This window comes from Leptidea sinapis, chromosome 26 (genome assembly GCF_905404315.1).
Source record: "Leptidea sinapis chromosome 26, ilLepSina1.1, whole genome shotgun sequence".
In the NCBI taxonomy this organism is placed as follows: domain Eukaryota; kingdom Metazoa; phylum Arthropoda; class Insecta; order Lepidoptera; family Pieridae; genus Leptidea; species Leptidea sinapis.
The window spans coordinates 756,575-776,708 of NC_066290.1; the positions used below are offsets into that span (position 1 = coordinate 756,575).

The 20,134-nt window shown below is 34.3% G+C and overlaps 1 protein-coding gene across 5 annotated transcripts in view; it reads left to right on the forward strand.

Moving 5' to 3' along the window:
- Window positions 1–20,134, forward strand: part of LOC126972317 (complexin) — a 207,026-nt gene that overhangs the window by 146,845 nt on the left and 40,047 nt on the right. Inside the window, exon 1 of one of the 5 annotated variants that reach the window (XM_050818989.1) lies at window positions 14,522–14,761. The exons of the other annotated variants lie outside the window; for them this stretch is intronic. Coding sequence (XP_050674946.1) covers window positions 14,749–14,761 — 13 coding nt within the window. The 5' untranslated portion in view covers window positions 14,522–14,748. Of the gene's footprint in view, window positions 1–14,521; window positions 14,762–20,134 lie in introns of those variants that run through there. 5 annotated transcript variants of the gene reach the window in all.

Genomic DNA, 20,134 nt, shown 5'->3' on the forward strand with positions numbered 1-20,134 from the left:
TTAGTTTTTTTTTTATTTGTTCAAGTTTTGTACATTCTTAAAAATCCGAGCAAGGCTCGGTCGTCCGGATATTTATTTATTATAGCTTAAAATATGTTCACGGTGGATCTATATCTATTTATTATATCTTTTGTTACAAATTGTTAAAAATTTAAAAGATGAGCCAAAATCAAAGTTCTTTGAATAGTTTTTTTTTTTCAATTTTTTTATGATATATAGACAATCGGCCATGCCGGGCACGTTGTGGTACAAGACAACCATCGCCTATGCTCTTTCTTTCTTACTTCATTCCATTCAGTTTGGTTTTGCATGGAAATTTATGTAGTTTGAAAAGGATGGAAGACATTGATGTCTATGGTGGGAATGGCGCGATTGGTGGCATCAGATCAGGCACCTCTTTTACCACAACCTATTGGAAACGGTTAAAATGAGGATTTATTTTTAGTTTTTATGACACTATAATACTTATTAATTGAAACAGATATCTATCTAGTTGCAATTATTGACACATTCAAAGTAAAACCGACTCCAACTGAAACTAACCTGTTTTTTAACCGACTTCAAAAAAGGAGGAGGTTCTCAATTCGTCGTTTTTTTTTAAAGTTTGTTACCTCAAAACTTTCACTGGGTGAACCGATTTTCCAAAAATTACAATAATCGTAACTAGAATTATATTGTATAAAAATACGCAATTATTTTTATACTTTTTAGTGCATATTGTATCTATTATTTTGGAATAGTGTTTTTGATGTCGGTTGTTTTTTTGTTAAATTTTTTTTTTATTAAACGTAGTTTTTTTATCTTTTACTTTTTTTTCTGTAAAGTACAGTTGAATTTTTCTAGATTACATTAAGTAAACATAACATTTCGTTATTTTTTATCGTCATATTATATTGAATAGTAATTTTTTTAAGTAGTGTAGCTATTAGTACAGCGCGCGGCACCTTTCGTTGGAATGGGTAGACCAACGCGCTGTAAGCTATATATATCCCAAACGGGAACGTAAAAAGGGAATCGACACCGAAAAATTGTTGTTCGAAACTTCTTATGGAGCAGTGAAATATCGTGAAGAACGTTTGTTAGCTATGAATGACAGGTAGCCTAAGACCCAGGGTTAATAATAATATATAATCAACCTAACTGAAAACTCCTAAAAAAGGCGTACATAAACTAAAATTACATGTAATAATATAATAAAAAGGTTTAAAATACTGATTGAAACCGCTATCGCTTATCGCTCTTACCACACAACGCATTAAGCGTAATGCATCTAGAAGGGTGCGAGTAGATGGCGCACGTGACATCGTCGCAAATCCTTATCCTCTCCCCCCACAACCCTCCCCTCCAGCAACAAGTGACTCCCTATAAATCAGCTGAGATACATTTTCTTGCATAAATGTTAAATTCCGTGTCGCCGCAGATTCTTTGAGATAATAAAATAGTAATATTTCAATGTTCCATTCTCTAACACTTCTGAGCTTATCTCTTACAATTCTTTAGCTTTGTAAAGAGTCTTGATTGATTGTAGTTAGCAAAGTGCTTCTATAGATACGTGACTCACGGGACAGGCGAACACCTCAACTGATACTATCATTATTATCATGTTCCGTGATTCCTCTGCCGTGACGCACCACGCTCGCTTGTCCTCGTGTTCCATAAACAAGCGGTCATTTTTTAGAAATGACATCAAAAAGAATTCTAAAGGAATCAATTTTGAGAAAATAAATACCTTTTATGCCTTTTTATGCCTTTTTATGCCAAGTACGAGCCGGTGAAGGGCTCCGTACCATCTTACAAAAGATAATAATATTTGTATATTTTATTTGCATGGCGGCCACTATGGCATTCATCATCTTAGTTTTAATTAATTTCTTCTATCTAACTGCAGTGGTTATGCGATACAGTTGACAGACAAATGGACGGACAGACAACAGAATTTCAGTTATAGGCTTCAAAAGGTCCACCCTTCAGGCACGGAACCGCAAAATGTGCCATTGTAATTCTGAGTAAGTTTTGTTTTGACTCTCACCGACCCCGGGTTTGATCCTCGTCCGCCACGTACCAATGTGTATCTGTTTCATCAATTCATATATACGTTTATTGCACACTGCATAAGATCGGGAACACTCTTCTGATTTCTGTGGTGTTATAGAGTATACGCTGCGGTGATTACATACCATCAAGTGACCTTTATGCTCGTTTGTTTTTTTGTTTTCTCTTCCGTAAAATAAATCAACGCGTGTATTACGTGCCACGCCCTAGCCTGGTTTAAGCACTACGTAGTTCAGTTCACTCTGTAAATCTGTTATATAATTGCGTATAAAATGTTCAGTACTTCTTGTACCACGTAGTTTCCTCGACAGACCAACGTCTTCTGCGAGTGATTTATTATTGATGTGATTATTTAAGATAACAGATTACAAAGGCTCGCTCCAGATTCCCTGCTCCTTGTGCGTTTGTTATTGTGATAATGTAATATTAGTATCAAAATGTATAATCTTGACATAAAAACGTGTTATTTTTAATCTCATGATTTAACGATAAACAATAATTCAAATACCAAAACCGTGCACTCACTCATATGGATGTCAAAGTTACACATGTTCCCAATTATCAACAGGACAAAATTTCGGAAAAGTTGAGCTTGAATGACAAGAAGTGAAGTGAAGTAAAAGCTTGTCCATTTAATATGTGACTTTCATCAACTACCAGGCTGATTATTACAATTACTGGCTGCTGTTTCCCCGAATCCATAAGACTTAGTGACCTTCAAGAAAAGAGCATACTCCCTTACCTACCTTAGAGGCCGGCAACGCATCTCTTGACACCTAATGTTGCGGATGTCCATGAGCCTGCCTCACCTCTCCCTATCCCTTGAGGCTCTTGCCCGTTTGCCTCATGTTATATAAAAAAAAGAAATTATCACACACTGCAAATATGAAATTTTGATAATATTTTTACTATGATTTTATTACTTGTTATTGACGCATATATATTTAAGTTTGTTTTTTTTTCAACTATAGTATATCACTTACTATAATATTTTTTTTAAATATAAGTGTTTTTTTCATTTGGTTTTACAATCTTATACAAATTATTATAATTTGGTTCTAAATACTGATAAATATAAAGTATAATCAATAATAATTAAATTTTAAACCTTAGAGTATGTATATATTATATAAATTACTTGTAAAGCCGATATCGAGGCGATTGCCCAAAATAATTTATTTATCCTCTATTGGCATATCCAACTTAACTGGGTCAGTTCAGCAGTTCTGAACTGAAATAGAATTAACAATTAGATTTTGTTGCGCTTTCAATAAATTGACTTCAATTTTGAAGTTTGTGTTCGTTTCGCCCGCGCCTGTATAGATAAGATAAAGCATAGTAATACGTTCCGTACCAACATCTCCCGTATCTATCTCAAGTCTTATTATCAACCTTGTGGTTGTATTCCTCTGGTGTTTCAAGAGAGTATGGACTTAGGTTAGTTAGGACACCTCTAAAACATACCTATGACGACACTACAGTTTGAGAGTTCCGCATCTTTAGTAAGACTAGAGACTAGACGAGATGTTTATACCGGCAACCATATATACATAGATTTAAGCTATGATTTATGGTATTATATAATATAACAATAACAATAAGGACACACTTTTACACAAATTATCTTGTCCTAAAATTAGGCATAGCCTGTGCTATGGGTTTCAAGACAACGATATACTCGTATTTAATACGATATACATACTTAAACAAACATATTAAATAAATAATACATATAAACATGACTCAGAAACAAACATCCATATTCATCATATAAATGTTTGCACCCACCGGGATTCGAACCGATTATAATATGATTATTTAAATGACTACATTTTCAATTTTTGTCCCAATTAAAGATCGTATTTTTTTATTAATTACCCAATCCTTCAGCAGATTTTGATGGTGAATAACCTCCTATTGATGAGATGTTGAATAACCTCGCTCAACACACAACCATACTTTGACAATAAATCTTCTTCAGAAATTCCAGGAGCGTTATTAAAAATTTTAAGGGTTACTTTAAATTAGCAATTAAACAAAAATATCTGAGTATTCATTTAGCCTCCATTCTATAAAATACTATAATATAAGATTAAAAAAATAGACCCAGTTGATATTATATAAGCTGCACAAGAGAGAGAGAAATTTAATAGCAAAATAGTCTTAATGTATGAGCTAATAAATAAACTAGCAAACGCTCTCAGAGTTCGATCTCAATAAATTAACAGGAAAAGTTCCGCTGAGAGCGTTCTAAATTGTGAGTGATAGCGCAGTGTGGGGCGCACGGTACGATCGCAGAGCCAATGTAGCGGGCAATGGTAAGTAATAAAGTCTGTCCGTACGACAGACGTGCTCATTACTAGCACGAAAGCATGCTTTTATTGGGACATGTGCTCATTAGTAGCACGTGTGTACTGTAATCAGCATACTTATTTAGAGCATGCTCAAAAATCAACCGGCGTTTGATTTTCGAGCATGCTACCTGAGGCGCGGGTAGAAGGGGCGTGCTCCGAGCGCGTCTGAACAGGTTTGCTTATTAGCATGCTATTATCGATTTGATCTCTAACTGTATGACTATGATTATTTTATTGAGTGCTGTATGGATATCACTGTCACTATATCTTTGTACATCCATTTTGTCCAAGAGCCTGGTGCCAAATAGCAGCACGTATGAGTATGCTTAAGCAAGCATGCTTATTGCTGGCAAATGTGAACAGTTGCATGAGCATGCTAACTTTACGCATACTTAAAAGCACGCTGTTTTTGAGCACGTCTGTCCGTACCTTAACTATTGTTATTACGGAGCCGTTGTTGACAGAGAAGATATCACGCACGATTTTGAAAATAAAACCATATCAGAAACATTAGGCAATAATGAAGAATTTAGATCTAATGTATCGTACTATGGGTCTCTAAAATATATTATGAAATGTTTGTGCAACTGAAATATTTATTATTTAATATATTATAATTTTCAAGATAGCTAAGGTATATTTATAACTGAGGTCATATTATTACGAATTAAAAAGACTAAGTTTATATTATTATGTCCTGGATAAATAATATCCTGAAAATGGAGTTTCTTATTTTTCAATCACTTGGTGTGTTTACATCTGTAAAGCTTTAAAAGTCCGATTTACTAGTAAATTCTAAAATCGCAGTCTAGTCAGCGATAGAGCACTTTATGGATACGGTGTAATTGGTAACACAAGATGGCGCCCCGTTTGCCTTAAACGCTATTGTTGCTATACTCACTTGAAAGCTACACTCCAATGCATTTGTAGTGGATGGAAAACGTTTGTTGACTTCAGTGTTTGCATCCATAATGTTCAACGTCGGTGTGTCGGGTATATATTTAGTTAAAACATCCATTAACTTCATTTGTAGACTACTATCTTCCTCTTTACAATTAGGAGACTGCTAAATGCAAACTTATTTTTCATCTTTCATAGCAAATTAGATGAAAAATTATACATTCATAAAAGCTCTTTCGTTGTACTGTTATTTTCTAATATAATGTTAGGAGATTCGGTTTTTTCGGTCTTTTCTTGTTGATATTTCTATTCAAAACTCCTTCAGATGGCATGCCCAAAAGAATTCTTCTTATATTTATTTTATGCAACTAGGTCTTTTTGTATTTTATGCTCCTTTTTCTAATGCTTCTTTTCAAGTAATTGCAAAAGTTACACTTGAATGCATAACATTGTTTTGCTATTTTTTGTGCTTTAACTTACGTACTTAATTCCACATTACTTCTTACAGTGATTTCATCTATTTGAAAACTTTCACATTGAGAAATCATCACTCATGAGCACGAGTCAACCACACATAACACTCGCAAACATAATATATGTTTAATACACGTTCTGTATTAATACTGAAAGTACATCTAGAGCTACATTTCAATTAACTCCCTCAAATTGTGAGTTTGCTGAAGTTAATTATGTTACAATATAAGCTACACACTACAGCTTTTAGGTTTTCTTATTACAAAGCCAGAATGGTTTAATGTTTTTAATTTATTTTTGAACTATTAGAAACATCGAGGCAGCAATATAACATTGCTTATAGGATAGTTTTTATTATATTTTGGATAGATATTTAGGTATTTTGATATGTTTTTAACATTTTAGTCCCAACAAGTCAACCAGGATCTGCCAGACCTTTGGTGAAAATCACTAAGCTACGTTTATCTACCCATTTAAGAGTAGAACACAGTTATTAAGTTTTATGATTATGAACACATGACATACACACACTACGTTATCAACCGTTCCTGCCCCAGCCTCCTTTCTTAATACTAGCGCATATGACTGTAACGAAAAATATTATGTTGATCGGAAATAATTATATTTTTATGTGTTAGTGAGCACCTTATACAACAACCTTACTCAACATATGTTTAATATACGAATAGTGTTGAACCGCTATGCACACACATATCTAAACCGTTATAGTAAAAATATTTTAACTGGACTGAACTTGGAGATTATTATTGTTTTAGTATCAGTTGGATGAGGATGGATTATAGGCGATCTTTGGGGGAGGCCTTTGTCCAGTAGTGGAGGTCTTTCGGCTGAAATGGATAGTATCAGTTGCAGCTTGAAAAGTATTTACTGAAATACTTTCGTTTATCCCCTACACACACAGTAAAAGAATCAGCCAGCCTAATTAGCAAGCCAAACACACCATTAACACTTACTAAGACGACAGCGGGGGTGAGGCGGCCCGGCCGCGGGGAGCGGCGGGATCGTTGGAATAAGAAACGTATTTACTCGGACCACTTGTGATCCGCAACAAAAAACACAGAGTGAAAAATCAGGGCTGACTCAATAAAACTTATAATATGTTTTACATTTTGTATTATTAAGTCTTGATACGACTGTATTAATTTTTTTATTTATACTTTTGACTAATAAAACGAAAACAATAAAATTTCAAAATTTGTTTAAGCAGCAAAAAATAATCTAAACAATTCTTTTTTATTTTTTACGAGAGGCCCTACGTGGTGTCATGCGGGAAGTTTACATACCATTTACGCCATTAAATTGCTTATAATATTAGGTGTTTAATTATTCAGGTGGTACTCTAATTCACATTCTGAAATAAATTATCTTAAGTTTTTTTGTATTTTATGATTCAAAAACCAAACTGGAATGATCTTCATTGCGCGGTGTACCGCGGGCGATCAGTTAACTTCAGGTGACCCGTATACTCGTATTTCCTGCTCTTCCATACAAAATATTAAACAACGGAATATCAGTAGTAGAGTTTTATTTTTTGTGCAAATATTTCAATTTAAAATATCGTGACTTATCCCTAAATCTGTTAAAATCATATTTAAGCGAAATAGTTCAGATAGTTAACGTAAACGGCAAACGGTCTTCGGGTAAACCTGTGGGAATAGAAGCTCCGCAGGGTTCTATTCTCGGTCCTTTCTTATTTCTTGTATATATTAACGATTTACCGTTTGTGTTAGATGATAGCTATGAGATTGTATTGTTTGGTGATGATACTTCACTTATTTTTAAAGTGATGCGACGTACAGACATTGATGACGAGGTTAACAATGCACTCTCAAAGATAGTGCGTTAGTTTGAGACGAATAAATTGCACTTAAACAGTAAAAAAACTAAGTGTTTACGGTTCATTACACCAAACACAGCGGAGTTACAAACCAACGTACTTATAAATGACCAGAGATTGGAACTTGTGGACACTACGGTCTTCTTTGGTATCACGTTAGATAAAAAGCTTCAGTGGGGTCCACATATTGCTCAACTAGCAGATAGACTCAGCTCTGCAGCATACGCCGTTAGAAAGATTAGAGAGTACACGAATGTTGCGACTGCTAGATTAGTGTACTTCCGTTATTTTCATAGAATCATGACGTACGGTATTATTACTGAAAATACATCAAAAAGAATTCTAAAGGAATCAGTTTTAATAAAATAAATGCCTTTGTCTAAATTTTATGTTAGTTTTTGTGTAAAGGTTTGTGTTATATGTTGAGCTTGTAGTTGACCGACCCTAAACCTGTGACTAACGGCGTGCCATTTTGAATGCCTTTGTAAACAAAACATGACAGCTATACTTATGTGCGTATCCTATATATTAAGCTGAATGTACTGTAAGTGTGAAAGCTATATTTACAAGAATAAAGGGCAAATGGAACCCTTTAAAACTCGCACCAAATACTCCTGAATAATAAAGTAGAATAAAGAGCTTTCATAAGTTAGAATGAAAGGAACAAAACCTTTAACTTAAATATAAAGTGCCGGTTGTTAGTTTGTGATAACTTTAAGTCACGTTCTAAATTTCCAACTTCGGTTTCGCATTCAACTCGAGAATTTTATGTCGTCATAGAAAGGATTCTGACTTTTATAGATCATAAATATAATTGAGGCCGTTATATTGTTCGGTAAAACTTTCATCGTTAGTTTTAAATTGTTTTAATAAAGGAATTTTTATTTCAAATCATTTTATCCACATTTCTACTTTTATATATTTATATCACATTTTATAATAAATACAATATTTATTTTATAATATAAATACAATACAAATAAATATACCACAGAAAATATTATTACAGCAAAATTTTCCAAAAATAAAATTACTGTGCATTGTATGTTATATAAAATTTACTACAATAAGTTTATTGAATCATAAATGTAATAATAATAATTAGCAACAATTACTGTTAAAATTATATATAAAATACTATTGATTTTATTAGCTTTGGTCAGTTAAATTTAGATGATTACATTATTATTAATATTATTTAATGACAATTGAATCCATTAATAATACAATTTCTCCGAAGAAACTACTGACCCGTAGCTACAATATCTATTATAAAATTAGACAACACATCCAATTGTTAAAATGGCTAAATGTTATATAACGACCATTAATTATGTGAGGTTATTATTATCCCTGCTACTGGAATTAAGCCAACCAACTAACTGTTATAAGATATATCTAATCAAATGTTAAGTTCTCAGACTTGCTACTTCTGATCCGTCGTTAGATTCGACACAATCAGCTTTTGAGCTTTTTCCCAACTATTAAAGAAATTATTAAGATTCTACTCTTGTTGACGAACTTGAATTGAATTTGTCAATTTAAGTAGTCTGATGATTCGTCGAATGGATGGTAGGTGTATTGTGTAAACTAGAGGATTCAATATTCTTTTTTGAATTAAATCTTTGGAAGTTTAAATTAATATCTTCACTGTGAATGTTTTTTCCAAATAAAGAATTCTGAGAAGGCTCGTTTATATCACAGCGCATAACTAATCTAGTCTATCCTTTCAGTATTTCAAATAAATTAGTAATATTTCTTACAAAATCTTGATTGGTAAAGTTACAACCCTACGGCGTTCTCCCTCCGCTAAGTACGTACATCAAATGAATTGTAAATGAAATCAGTGTTGAGTGTTGCGAGGCAGCGCGGGTGTGAGGTGACGGGGGCGGGCGGGGGTCAGTTTTATCGCCCCGTTCGGAAACGTATCGGCCTCGCCACACTGCACACCTGACATATAGCTTTTGTTCGCTGCGCTATGATCACGATCACCATTTTGTTAGAAATAACGATTCATAATATCAAAACTTAATTTTCAGACTTCGATCCCTTTATAAGAAAAAAAAGCTCTAATTGATCTAAGGGTTCCATTTTGGATAATTTTTATCTTTCTTTTTCATAGACTTTTCAAAAAATCTTGTATACAAATCGATCTTCTAAAACAATCTTATTAAAAGATAGTTTTCTCAAATTAGAACACTCGATTAAATTAAAACCTTAAGATTACTATTTATTATTGTAAACCTGTTATTGTTATTTGCCATGTTACTAAGTATACTAATTTAATAAGGCTCTGGAGATTACGTCGTAGTAACGTCGGAGTGATGCATTATCTATATATCTTGGTATGCTAGGTCAACTCTCAAATTGTGGCGCCATCTACAGGATCTTTACAATTGATAACCTGAACCCTAGTAACTGCATATTAAGACGTTGATTAGAGACGTCGTTTTTTAAAATCTAATATTATTGATTATTTAACGTCACAATTGGAGAGCTGAACAGAAATACCAACATTTATGGGTTTATTATTAACAATCAATTAATCAACATTAGTCATCCTGACGCTTAGCTTAGCAATCAAAGCATTGGAAAGAGGGAAAAAAACAAACCACCTTATGTTACTCTATTGATAATAATGACATTATGCTGTGGAATTCCCAAACCTTTACGACATGGAGTAATGGCTTCAAGCTTAGAACTCTCACTTCAATGACTGGCAGCACATTTCTTAGACCTTCAGTATCACAAATATTCATAATTATTGATTGTCTCATTTCCCATCACATGTGCCACTTTTCAGTTTGCTTCTATATACAAAAAAACGCTACATTTTAATCACATTCCGCCCGTCACCCTCAGACACAATATATATAATTTACTATTGTACAATTTCCGAGCTTGTAGGCCGAGTAACACTGGAATGTCAGATGGTACTTAGCTTTAGATTTTGTATCTCACCATTTTACAAAGTGAAACTTATTATCACTAAATATTAAATCCCCAAACTTTTCGAATCCATAGGAATCAAGAAACATATATTATTCTTACCCTTTCGATGCACCTATTAACTTCAATACATCAATTTCGGTTACGTCGTAGCCACTCACGTAGCATGCTCTACGCAAATTCGTCACGTAGTACTCTTGGTTTGTATCAACTATTTTATTAATCAAATAAATATCTTTTTCTACTCCTCTACTTTTATCTGTTATTTATACAGCCACGATTACTAATATATGTACAGACTTTATTCAGTCTTTGAAAAAGTCTATTCTCTAAGGCCTAAAGAAACATTGTTTACCGTACTAAAATGTCACCAAAAAAGCGCAGTTTTTTACAATACAAATATTAGGTAATACGTAGTACATACTATATTACAATCATAAAATTTCCATGTTTAAATCAAAAGCCTAAACATTTGTATATCAACCGTAGAAAAAAAAATTGTAAATATAATTTGCCAAGATGCTGGAAGGTATATTTTGTAATTTTAACAGTTGTTGGGTGTACCTTTGTAATATAATATAATAGAAAATCGTTTATGCTATAATAACCTTTCCCACACAAACGTTTTTTAACAATTCTTTTAAATTTCGTAACACATTTGTGTTGTACATTTTCTGGGATCATATTGTAGAAGCATATACATCGCCCAACAAAAGACTTACTAACTCGACCCAACCGAGTAGTAGGCATAACAAGTTTATGTTTGTTCCTCGTGTTAAAATTATGAATGTCACAGTTTCTAAAGAATTCCTCAATGTGCTTATGAACATGCAGAATATTATCAAAAATGTATTGAGAAGCAGCAGTCGAAATGTTTATTTCTTTAAATTTTTCTCTTAATGATTCTCTAGGACCTAGGTTATAAATCGTGCGAATAGTCCTCTTCTGCAGCACAAAGATGGTATTAATATCGGCCGCACTGCCCCATAACAATATACCATAGGACATAATGCTATGAAAATTGGAAATGATTGTATTAAGCTCTGGAGAAATGGACAGTGAGTGTTATGTCTGTATCCACAGTCTCTAGATTCTTTTAGTATTGTGAAGAAAGGCTTATAACACCAGAATAACACCGGAATCATTGAATAAGTTGTTCATATGTTGTTATTCAATTGTTTCGTTGTCCGCTAGTAAAGTAACATATTTTGTTATAAATTATAAATCGGAATGCCAACTTTATTTGTAATTCCATAATTTTGATAACAATCTTAATTAATTTATTATTATCTTTGTTTCAGGTAATAATGAAACTAAGTTCCAGAGGAAGTCAACCACCTTAAACCATAAGTTTTTTCCAAAAGTGATTTGAGTTTCACATCTTCTTTTCAAAATTAATACAGAGATAACCTTCAATATTTATTATACCATCTAAAGGTCCATTTCCAATTTTAATATTCAGTGTGTGAAAAGTAATTTTCGGTCAATATTATAGTGTTTTATCCAGACCATAATGTTAACTGTATTGAAATAAAACAATGTAATCGTCCAGGTGCTTGTAGAAAACGCTTGTAGCTATTCGATGCCATTCAGCAAGTTTTTTAACGCCTTTTTGGGATATTTCAATTACAATTTTCTATTCTCCAGCGACGATATCTTATTAAATTATTTATACCGACTTATATCACTTGGAAGATAATTTCCGCAGTTAGGTGTAAAATGTGTGGTATTTTAATATAATATTCAAATCAAGTGACGTAATATGAGATAGTTGTGAGTTGGAGTTCTATTGCTGACTCACTTACTCGCGCACACGATCAGAATTCTAATGCATTCATTATTATATTCCACAGCACCAGTTAAAGGGTTTAATTTATCTTTATTATTTTCAATATTCCAGTCAATAAGAATCTATAACTCTTATGTTAATAATGCACAGTATGTCTTAAGTTGAAGCTATACGAAAATTTAACAGTTATTTGTTATTAGCAAATATGTAAATCATATCAAACAAATTTTAACAAGAAGGCTTTCGTCGAATTTCAGTATCATTCCAAGTTGCAATAGAAGATTTTATTATTTAAAAAGTTGGACAGATGTAGCAGATGCCACCAATATACGAAATAACTTCAAAATACAAGAAACACAAGCAATACTCGAATACATACGGGGTTAATATAGTATAGTTTTGAGTTTAATATAATTGAATGTTTTTTAATTTGACGCAAAATAGGTATATATTCTTTTGAATAAGGTTTTTCGTTTCATTTTAAGGTAAAACTCAAATAATTTTGAATATAATATGAATATGGTGAATCTTACAATAGTTTGAACCATTTTTCTGTGAACATGATAGCTCTGTACGTCAATATGACCCATATGGCGTAATAATTTTCACAGAATATAACTTCAAAGAAGTAGTGGAATAACGTTTTCGTTAACGCTTTTTGCCCCTTACATCCGTAGCCACAGCTGAACTGGACAACGTAACAAGCTAGCTGTCATCAAACGACATAATTACATCTATTTTGCGACTCCTACACTGTTCATGAATATGTATAAATTTAAGTGTTTTTTTTTTATTAAAGTAAGGGACGAGACGAGCAAGTCGTTCATCTGATGGTATTTCATACACGAAGCCCATTACAATGCAGTGCCGCTCAGGATTCTTGAAAACCCATAAATTCTGGACGGCACTACAATTGCGCTCCTCACCTTGAGATATAAGATGTTAGGTCTCATTTGCCCACTAATTTCACTAGCTACAGCGCCCTTCCGACCAAAACACAGTAATATTTTCACATTACTGCCTTACGGGAGAAATAGGCGCCGTTGTGACACCTATAATTCGATACACAATCAATTATTTTTAAATTTGCAAACATCTTTGTGTAAATAACTGTGTTATAAAAAAATATATAAATAAATAATAAAGGATAAAAATGCTGGTTGATAAATATCCAGAGACTCAATCAGAATCTTTATTCTTAATGATTTGAATGTACATATTGATAGTAATGTTTATGAGGGAACAAACCCTTTAAGTATATTTAAAATTTAACCTTGTATAATGAAGTAGAAACTACGACTACCAATAAAACTACCAGTGCTTGGTTTCAAATATGACCGAGTCGCGTCTAAAGTACTTTGGACGTTCTCCGTGCCACTGGGCCCTACGAGCCATAAGCGTCTCGACACCGAACGACACAAAGATGTAAGCCTCTCTGAGACCGACATATTTGTGACGTTTGCCGTTTTCGGCAGCCATTACACTAACTGAAGTATTTGACTGTAAAAGGAATATTTGTGGAAATTCGTAGTTCGACTTACATCAAAGACGACATAATAAATAACTAAGGCTATTTACTACTACTTATAACTTAAAGCAGGCTAAGCAAGTTCATTTATACTTAAACAAAATGTGTGAGCCATATCGCTATCAAATTCAAAGTACATAGTAAATTACTTAAATGCATCGACCTATAGAAAATATAATGCACGCATACACTTATAAGGCCCCGCCTACCGCAGCCTTTGTTCTAACACCACACATGCGCATAACGCACACTAACTTTGATTCGAGTTACCAAATGTTCGTCAATTTTTCTTTTTTTCCCAGGAATAAAAGTTTTAAAATTTTTATGTCTGAATAAATAAAATGAATTGTTCAAGAAGGCCGCATCATTCTCGAGGGATTATCAGAGATATTGAACCTCGAAGAGGTCCACAATTACAATCATTTAACACGAATTGACGGAAACCAACTTTTCCTTCCCTATTACAGATTGACAATGGCTTTTCCATTACCCTTCGCACTCACTTAGTATTGCGCATGTGTGAGTGAATGTGTCTATACGAAGCTTCTGCGTCTGTGCGTGTGGTACCAGGGCGGCATAAATAGCGATACGACACGGGAAAGGCAGCATTGGCCATCCGCCTCTCGCGAGGGTAGGTCGTGTCCGCGAACACCATGTAATTATTGTATTTCTCGATGTTTTCAACTCTCTTCTTCTCTCCTAGTACTAGTTAACGATACGTATCAAGTTAATTCTATAGAAAATTTTGGTGCTTACTATAGGGATATAGGTTATATTTTTGTATGAGAACTATAATATGGGGGTAGATTAATATCGCAATCAGAACAGTGACAGAATCAGCAAAATGAATTTCATAGGTGAGTACTGTACTTCTTACTTCATATTTAAGAATTGAAGGTTTTATTACATAATCACATAAATTTGAATAATATTTCGTCTCCTACCATACCTGCCAATAATAAATAATTTCCGGCAACGCTCCTGCGATTCCTCCGGTGTTACAGTAGAGTAGTAGAGTGATCACTTACTGCTCTCCCTTATAAAAACGAAATTTAGTCAATCTTCTTTTTTATTTTTTTCAGTACAATGACGAGTATGTTAGCATTTAACTATACCTTGGACATTCAAAATTATATACACCAAGTTTTTGTATATGCTATGGTGAAATTCTCACTTTACTCCCGTTATATAAAGAAAGATTTGCCTTATTTGGTATTGGCAAGGGTATCCCGTATTTTTAAGTAACTGTAGAGCTAAATATAATAATTTTAATTGAATGTATTTTTTTTCTTATCTAAATAGGAACACTTTCACCACCTTTCTTCCACTGACAGCGGAAATATAACGAATTTGTCGCAGAGAGGGTTATTTAAAAAATATATATAAAACAGCCACAATCTATGTAGGACACGAAAGCATACATAAAAGTATACGATAGTGCCTCTTTGGCAACAGTCCAAGTAGGTTAGACCTTTCGCAATGCCAGACCTCTGGGTTTAATGGTCTGTTGTAATTTACTGCTCAGAATAGCATTTATATTATATTGCAAATTCGGTTACTTGTTGTAATTCCAAACTTAAATACATGTTTGCGGGTTAAACTATAAACAACCTTAAGAATTTATTTAAACTTAAATAATAAATTATATAAAATAAATAAAAATAAATTCATTATTGATAAATATCTTGTACGTTGCCCATAAAATTAAAAAATATACATATTACTATTTCCTTTACAATTGGTTTTCCCAATTGCTACGGTTCGTAGACTGTCTACGTAGCTGCTACGGTGCGTAGCGCAATAGTATACAGCTACGTTGGGCTTGATATTAATATTTGAAATAAAAACATTACCATCTCTTCAGGATCTAAAGAAGCGTCGTTGGAATTTTGAAGATTTTTTATTTCAATTTATTGGTGAGTCTTCATGCCAGAGTAATTACAGGCACATTAGAGATTCCATCTCAAGTCTTAAGCTGACAGTCTGTAGGTGCAGTGGGAAGTGCCCAGGGTCATATTGTAGTGCGCTATACCAGATTTCGTTTTGTTATGCGTTTATTTTTCCAATATGGTCAGTTTCCGTAGCCATTTGTTCGCACAAAATTGTCGGTTGCCTATCGCAGTTTTCTCTCTCTAAAATACACAGAGAAGTATAGCTGATTTCATGGTCTAGCAATATATATTTGGAGTTCTTTCTTTTAGAAGGTAACGTTATATCCTCATAAATTTAACTTTCAAGATTACTGCGTGAGAGGCTTAAATGGAAAAGTTTTTACGGAAACATGAATCTTGACACAATGAGGGCACGTGTTCCAACTTAGCATAATCTTGAAAATAACACTGTAAATTTGTAATAACTTTTCTTCACTTTACCGCTTGGTAGAAATACAATTTCGATCGTTAATTTACAACATGTTTTCATAGTAAATTAAATAAAAGCTTCACATTAATTTGGCGAATATTTTATCGTTTTCGTCTTAACATTTGGTTGTTTAGTTGGTAAATAAAAACTTCTTTGACAAATAAGTCTTACTATAATATAGCAGATTATTTTGAAGATAATTATATATACGCAGGCTACACCATTATGTAGGAAGCTAAGCAATTTTGTTATTATATGATTTAAAAGATGTTCTGGGAGTTCCTTATCAGTTCCTCTCACCTTGTCAAATCTACTTTACGAACTGGTGTAGCTTTATGACGTTAACCAAGTGTTGCAATATTTTATATTACATATATTCACTCCCTATGAGTAATGAGTACATATACTATATATATATAATATCTGGACGACCGAGCCTTGCTCGGATTTTTATGAAGTTACAAAAAAAAACTAATAGGACATCTGGATTCGAACCGGGGTCTTCTGTTTTCCGGATCACCCAATGTCCCATCTGAACTATTATAGTATTGTATATGGTGGCGAAATCTACCATTGTATTCTAATGTTATTGTAGCAGTTTCTCATTAAAACACGGATAAAACTACATTTTTTAAAATTGAAACCTAGCTTGATCGATTTCTGGCCCCCGAAACTACCTGTATACTAAATTTCATTAAAATCGTAGGAGCCGTTTCCGAGATTCAGATTATATATATACAAGAATAGCTCGCTTAAAGATAAAAGATAAGATATACATATATGTAAGAGTATAGTAACATGAAGTTCCAATGAGATTAAGCGCTTTTGAATCGTCTTTTATATTTTAATTTGATTAACTTAATCTTTAATTTTTTGTAAGAAGTTGAGCCTGTGAGATCAATATAGCCTATCTTATATCTTATCAGCCCTTAATTTCAATCAAAAAGTATTAAAAAAATATTGTAGTTTGGTATAACAATATATTTTAATGCATGTAAAATGTAAGTGTCATTTATAGACTTTAATAAATAAATTATTAATTTGTGGTAATGTGCGTTGTAATAAAGGCCGATCATAATATCTAGTTTTAAATGGAAAGATCATGCCTCTACTATTGATTATCTGGATTCTATTAAAGATTTGGTTTTAGTGGGAGGCTCCTTTGCAATGGATGCCGGCTAGATTATGGGTACCACGACAGCGCCTATTTCTGCCGTGAAGTAGTAATGTGTAAGCATTACTGTGTATCGGTCTGAAGGGCACCGTAGCTAGTGAAATTACTGGGCAAATGAGACTTAGCATCTTATGTCTCAAGGTGACGAGCGCATTTGTAGTGTGGCTCAGATTTTTTGGGGTTTTTCAAGAATCCTAAGCGCCACTGCATTATAATGGGCAGGGCGTATCAATTACCATTAGCTGAACGTCCTGCTCGTCCCTTATTTTCATTAAAAAAATGTGAGATTTACTGAAATTCAAATATTTTTATTCAAAATAGAATATGTAACTGTAACTGATGAATATATTCCACGAAGGTCGTCCGCAGTTATATATCCTATTACTTTACGCGTATTATTTTATTTCGCAATATTCTCTGAAGTATCTGTTCACGTCCCGTAATTCTGTTCATCTTAATGTCTGCGGATAGAGCTCGTGACGTCACCCAGCGGGCCACAGGAGCTCCGCTAAGCTGTGCTAAACATTTTGATCACATCAGTGTGGGTTGGCTTAGTGCCAAGTAACGAACACAATTGCTTGTGTCCGCAATTCCCTTCCTTACTTACGAATTACCTATGGTTAGATGGTTAACAAATTATCAATAATATTAGAGATATAACAAGTCCTTAGAATAGTTTCGTAATAAAGATATAACCAATGTAAGTTTCTCAATTATCTAACAATAATATAAGAACGAGGTAAAAATATATTTTTTACACAAGAGTGACAATAGAAGACCATCAACATAAAAGTTACTAGAATCTATTTGATAGCACCTGTCTATACGAGCTGGTTGACCAATATAAGACCAGACCATGCCAGTTAATATAAGTCATTTATTATTGGATCAATTTTAAATAATGTTTCTGTGCCCAGAGCGGTCTGAAATTGCATAGATAAAGTTAACATGGAGAAGATGTGCACAAAGTTAATACGAATAAGATAAATATTTTATTTTTTTGACATTCATAAGTGTCATTTCCGTGACCTACGTGAATAAACTGATTTTGATTTGATTTGTTTGTCACAGATATTACAAATTAAAAAAATAAATTAATCAACGCATTGTCAAACAAGAGCCAGCACGTCAGATGTCACAATATAGCACTTCCGCTAAGAGATCTGTTTCTCTATTAGTTATGAATGACAACTTTTAGCTCAAATTACATTATATCTTATTTTTTTATGAATTATCAGTCGAAATACCTATGAACGACTTCTAGTTGTATATCATCATAATTTTTTATCATTTCAGCCGGCAGACGTCCACTGCTGGACAAAGGCCTCCCCCAAATATCGCCATGACGAATACATGACGGTCCTGCGCTGCCCTCATCCATCCTACTCCGGCGATCTTGACCAGATCGTCGGTCCATCTTATGGGGGGCCTACCAACACTACGCCTTCCGGTACGTGGTCGCCATTCGAGGATCTTACTGCCCCAACGGCCATCTGTTCGCCGAGCTATGTGCCCTGCCCACTGCCACTTCAGTTTCGCAATCATTTGGGCTATGTCGAAGACTATGGTTCTCCTACCGATCTCCTCATTTCTGATTCGATCTCGCAGGGAAACTCCAAGCATAGTCCTCTCCATTGCCCGCTGAGCAACAGTGAGCTTCCTCATAAGGCCCATAGTTAGCGACCACGTCTGTGTTCCGTATGTGATCACTGGCAACACACATTGGTTAAAAACTTTCGTCTTCAGACACTGTGGTATTTTGGACGAGAAGAATACGGACCTTCCCGAACACTGCCCATCCAAGTTGAATTCGACGAGTGACCTCTTTCCCGTAATTGGACCTGCCCAACTGGATTATTTGTCCATGGTAGACGTACTCGTCAACAATTTCGAGGGTACAGTTCCCAACTGGTACGGGAGTGGTTGCCACATTTGATATGATCTTCGTCTTGTCCATGTTCATTTTGAGACCTACTCTAAGATGCTGTATTGAGTCTTCCATGGTCTCTGCCATGATTACGATTATCATCTGAGAATCGAAGGTGAGTGATGTATTCGCCGTTTATATTGATGCCCAGCCCGTTCCAGTCCAGAAGCTTAAAGACATCTTCCAATGCAGCGGTGAACAGCTTCGGCGATATAACATAACTGACTCCCCGCTGCAGTTGGATAGGCTTCGAGAACTGATCCTGGAGACGGACTGACATGGTGGCGTTATCATACAAACATTTCAACGTTTCGATATATCGATAATCAATATGGCACCTCTGAAGAGACTGAAGCATCGCCCAGATCTCGATCGAATCAAAGGCTTTCTCATAGTCCACGAACGCCAAGCATAATGGCTGGTTATACTCCTCCGTCTTCTGTATAACCTGCCGCAGTGTATGTATGTGGTCTATGGTACTAAGGCCTTTTCAGAATCCGGCTTGTTTGGGAGGCTGGAAGTCGTTGAACCTGCCCACGAGACGATTCGTGATAACTCTAAAAAACAGCTTATATACATGGCTCAGAAGTGATATGGGCTCAAATGTGATATAATTCTTCAGAGGGGTTTAATCGCCCTTTTTGAGGAATAGCGCCACTATACCTCTGTACCATGCTTGCGGCGTTTTGCCCTCGAGGATGACGGAATTGAACAGCTTCAGCACAGGAGTACCACCAGCTCTTGTTGCCTTGTCCGGCGCCTTGTTGT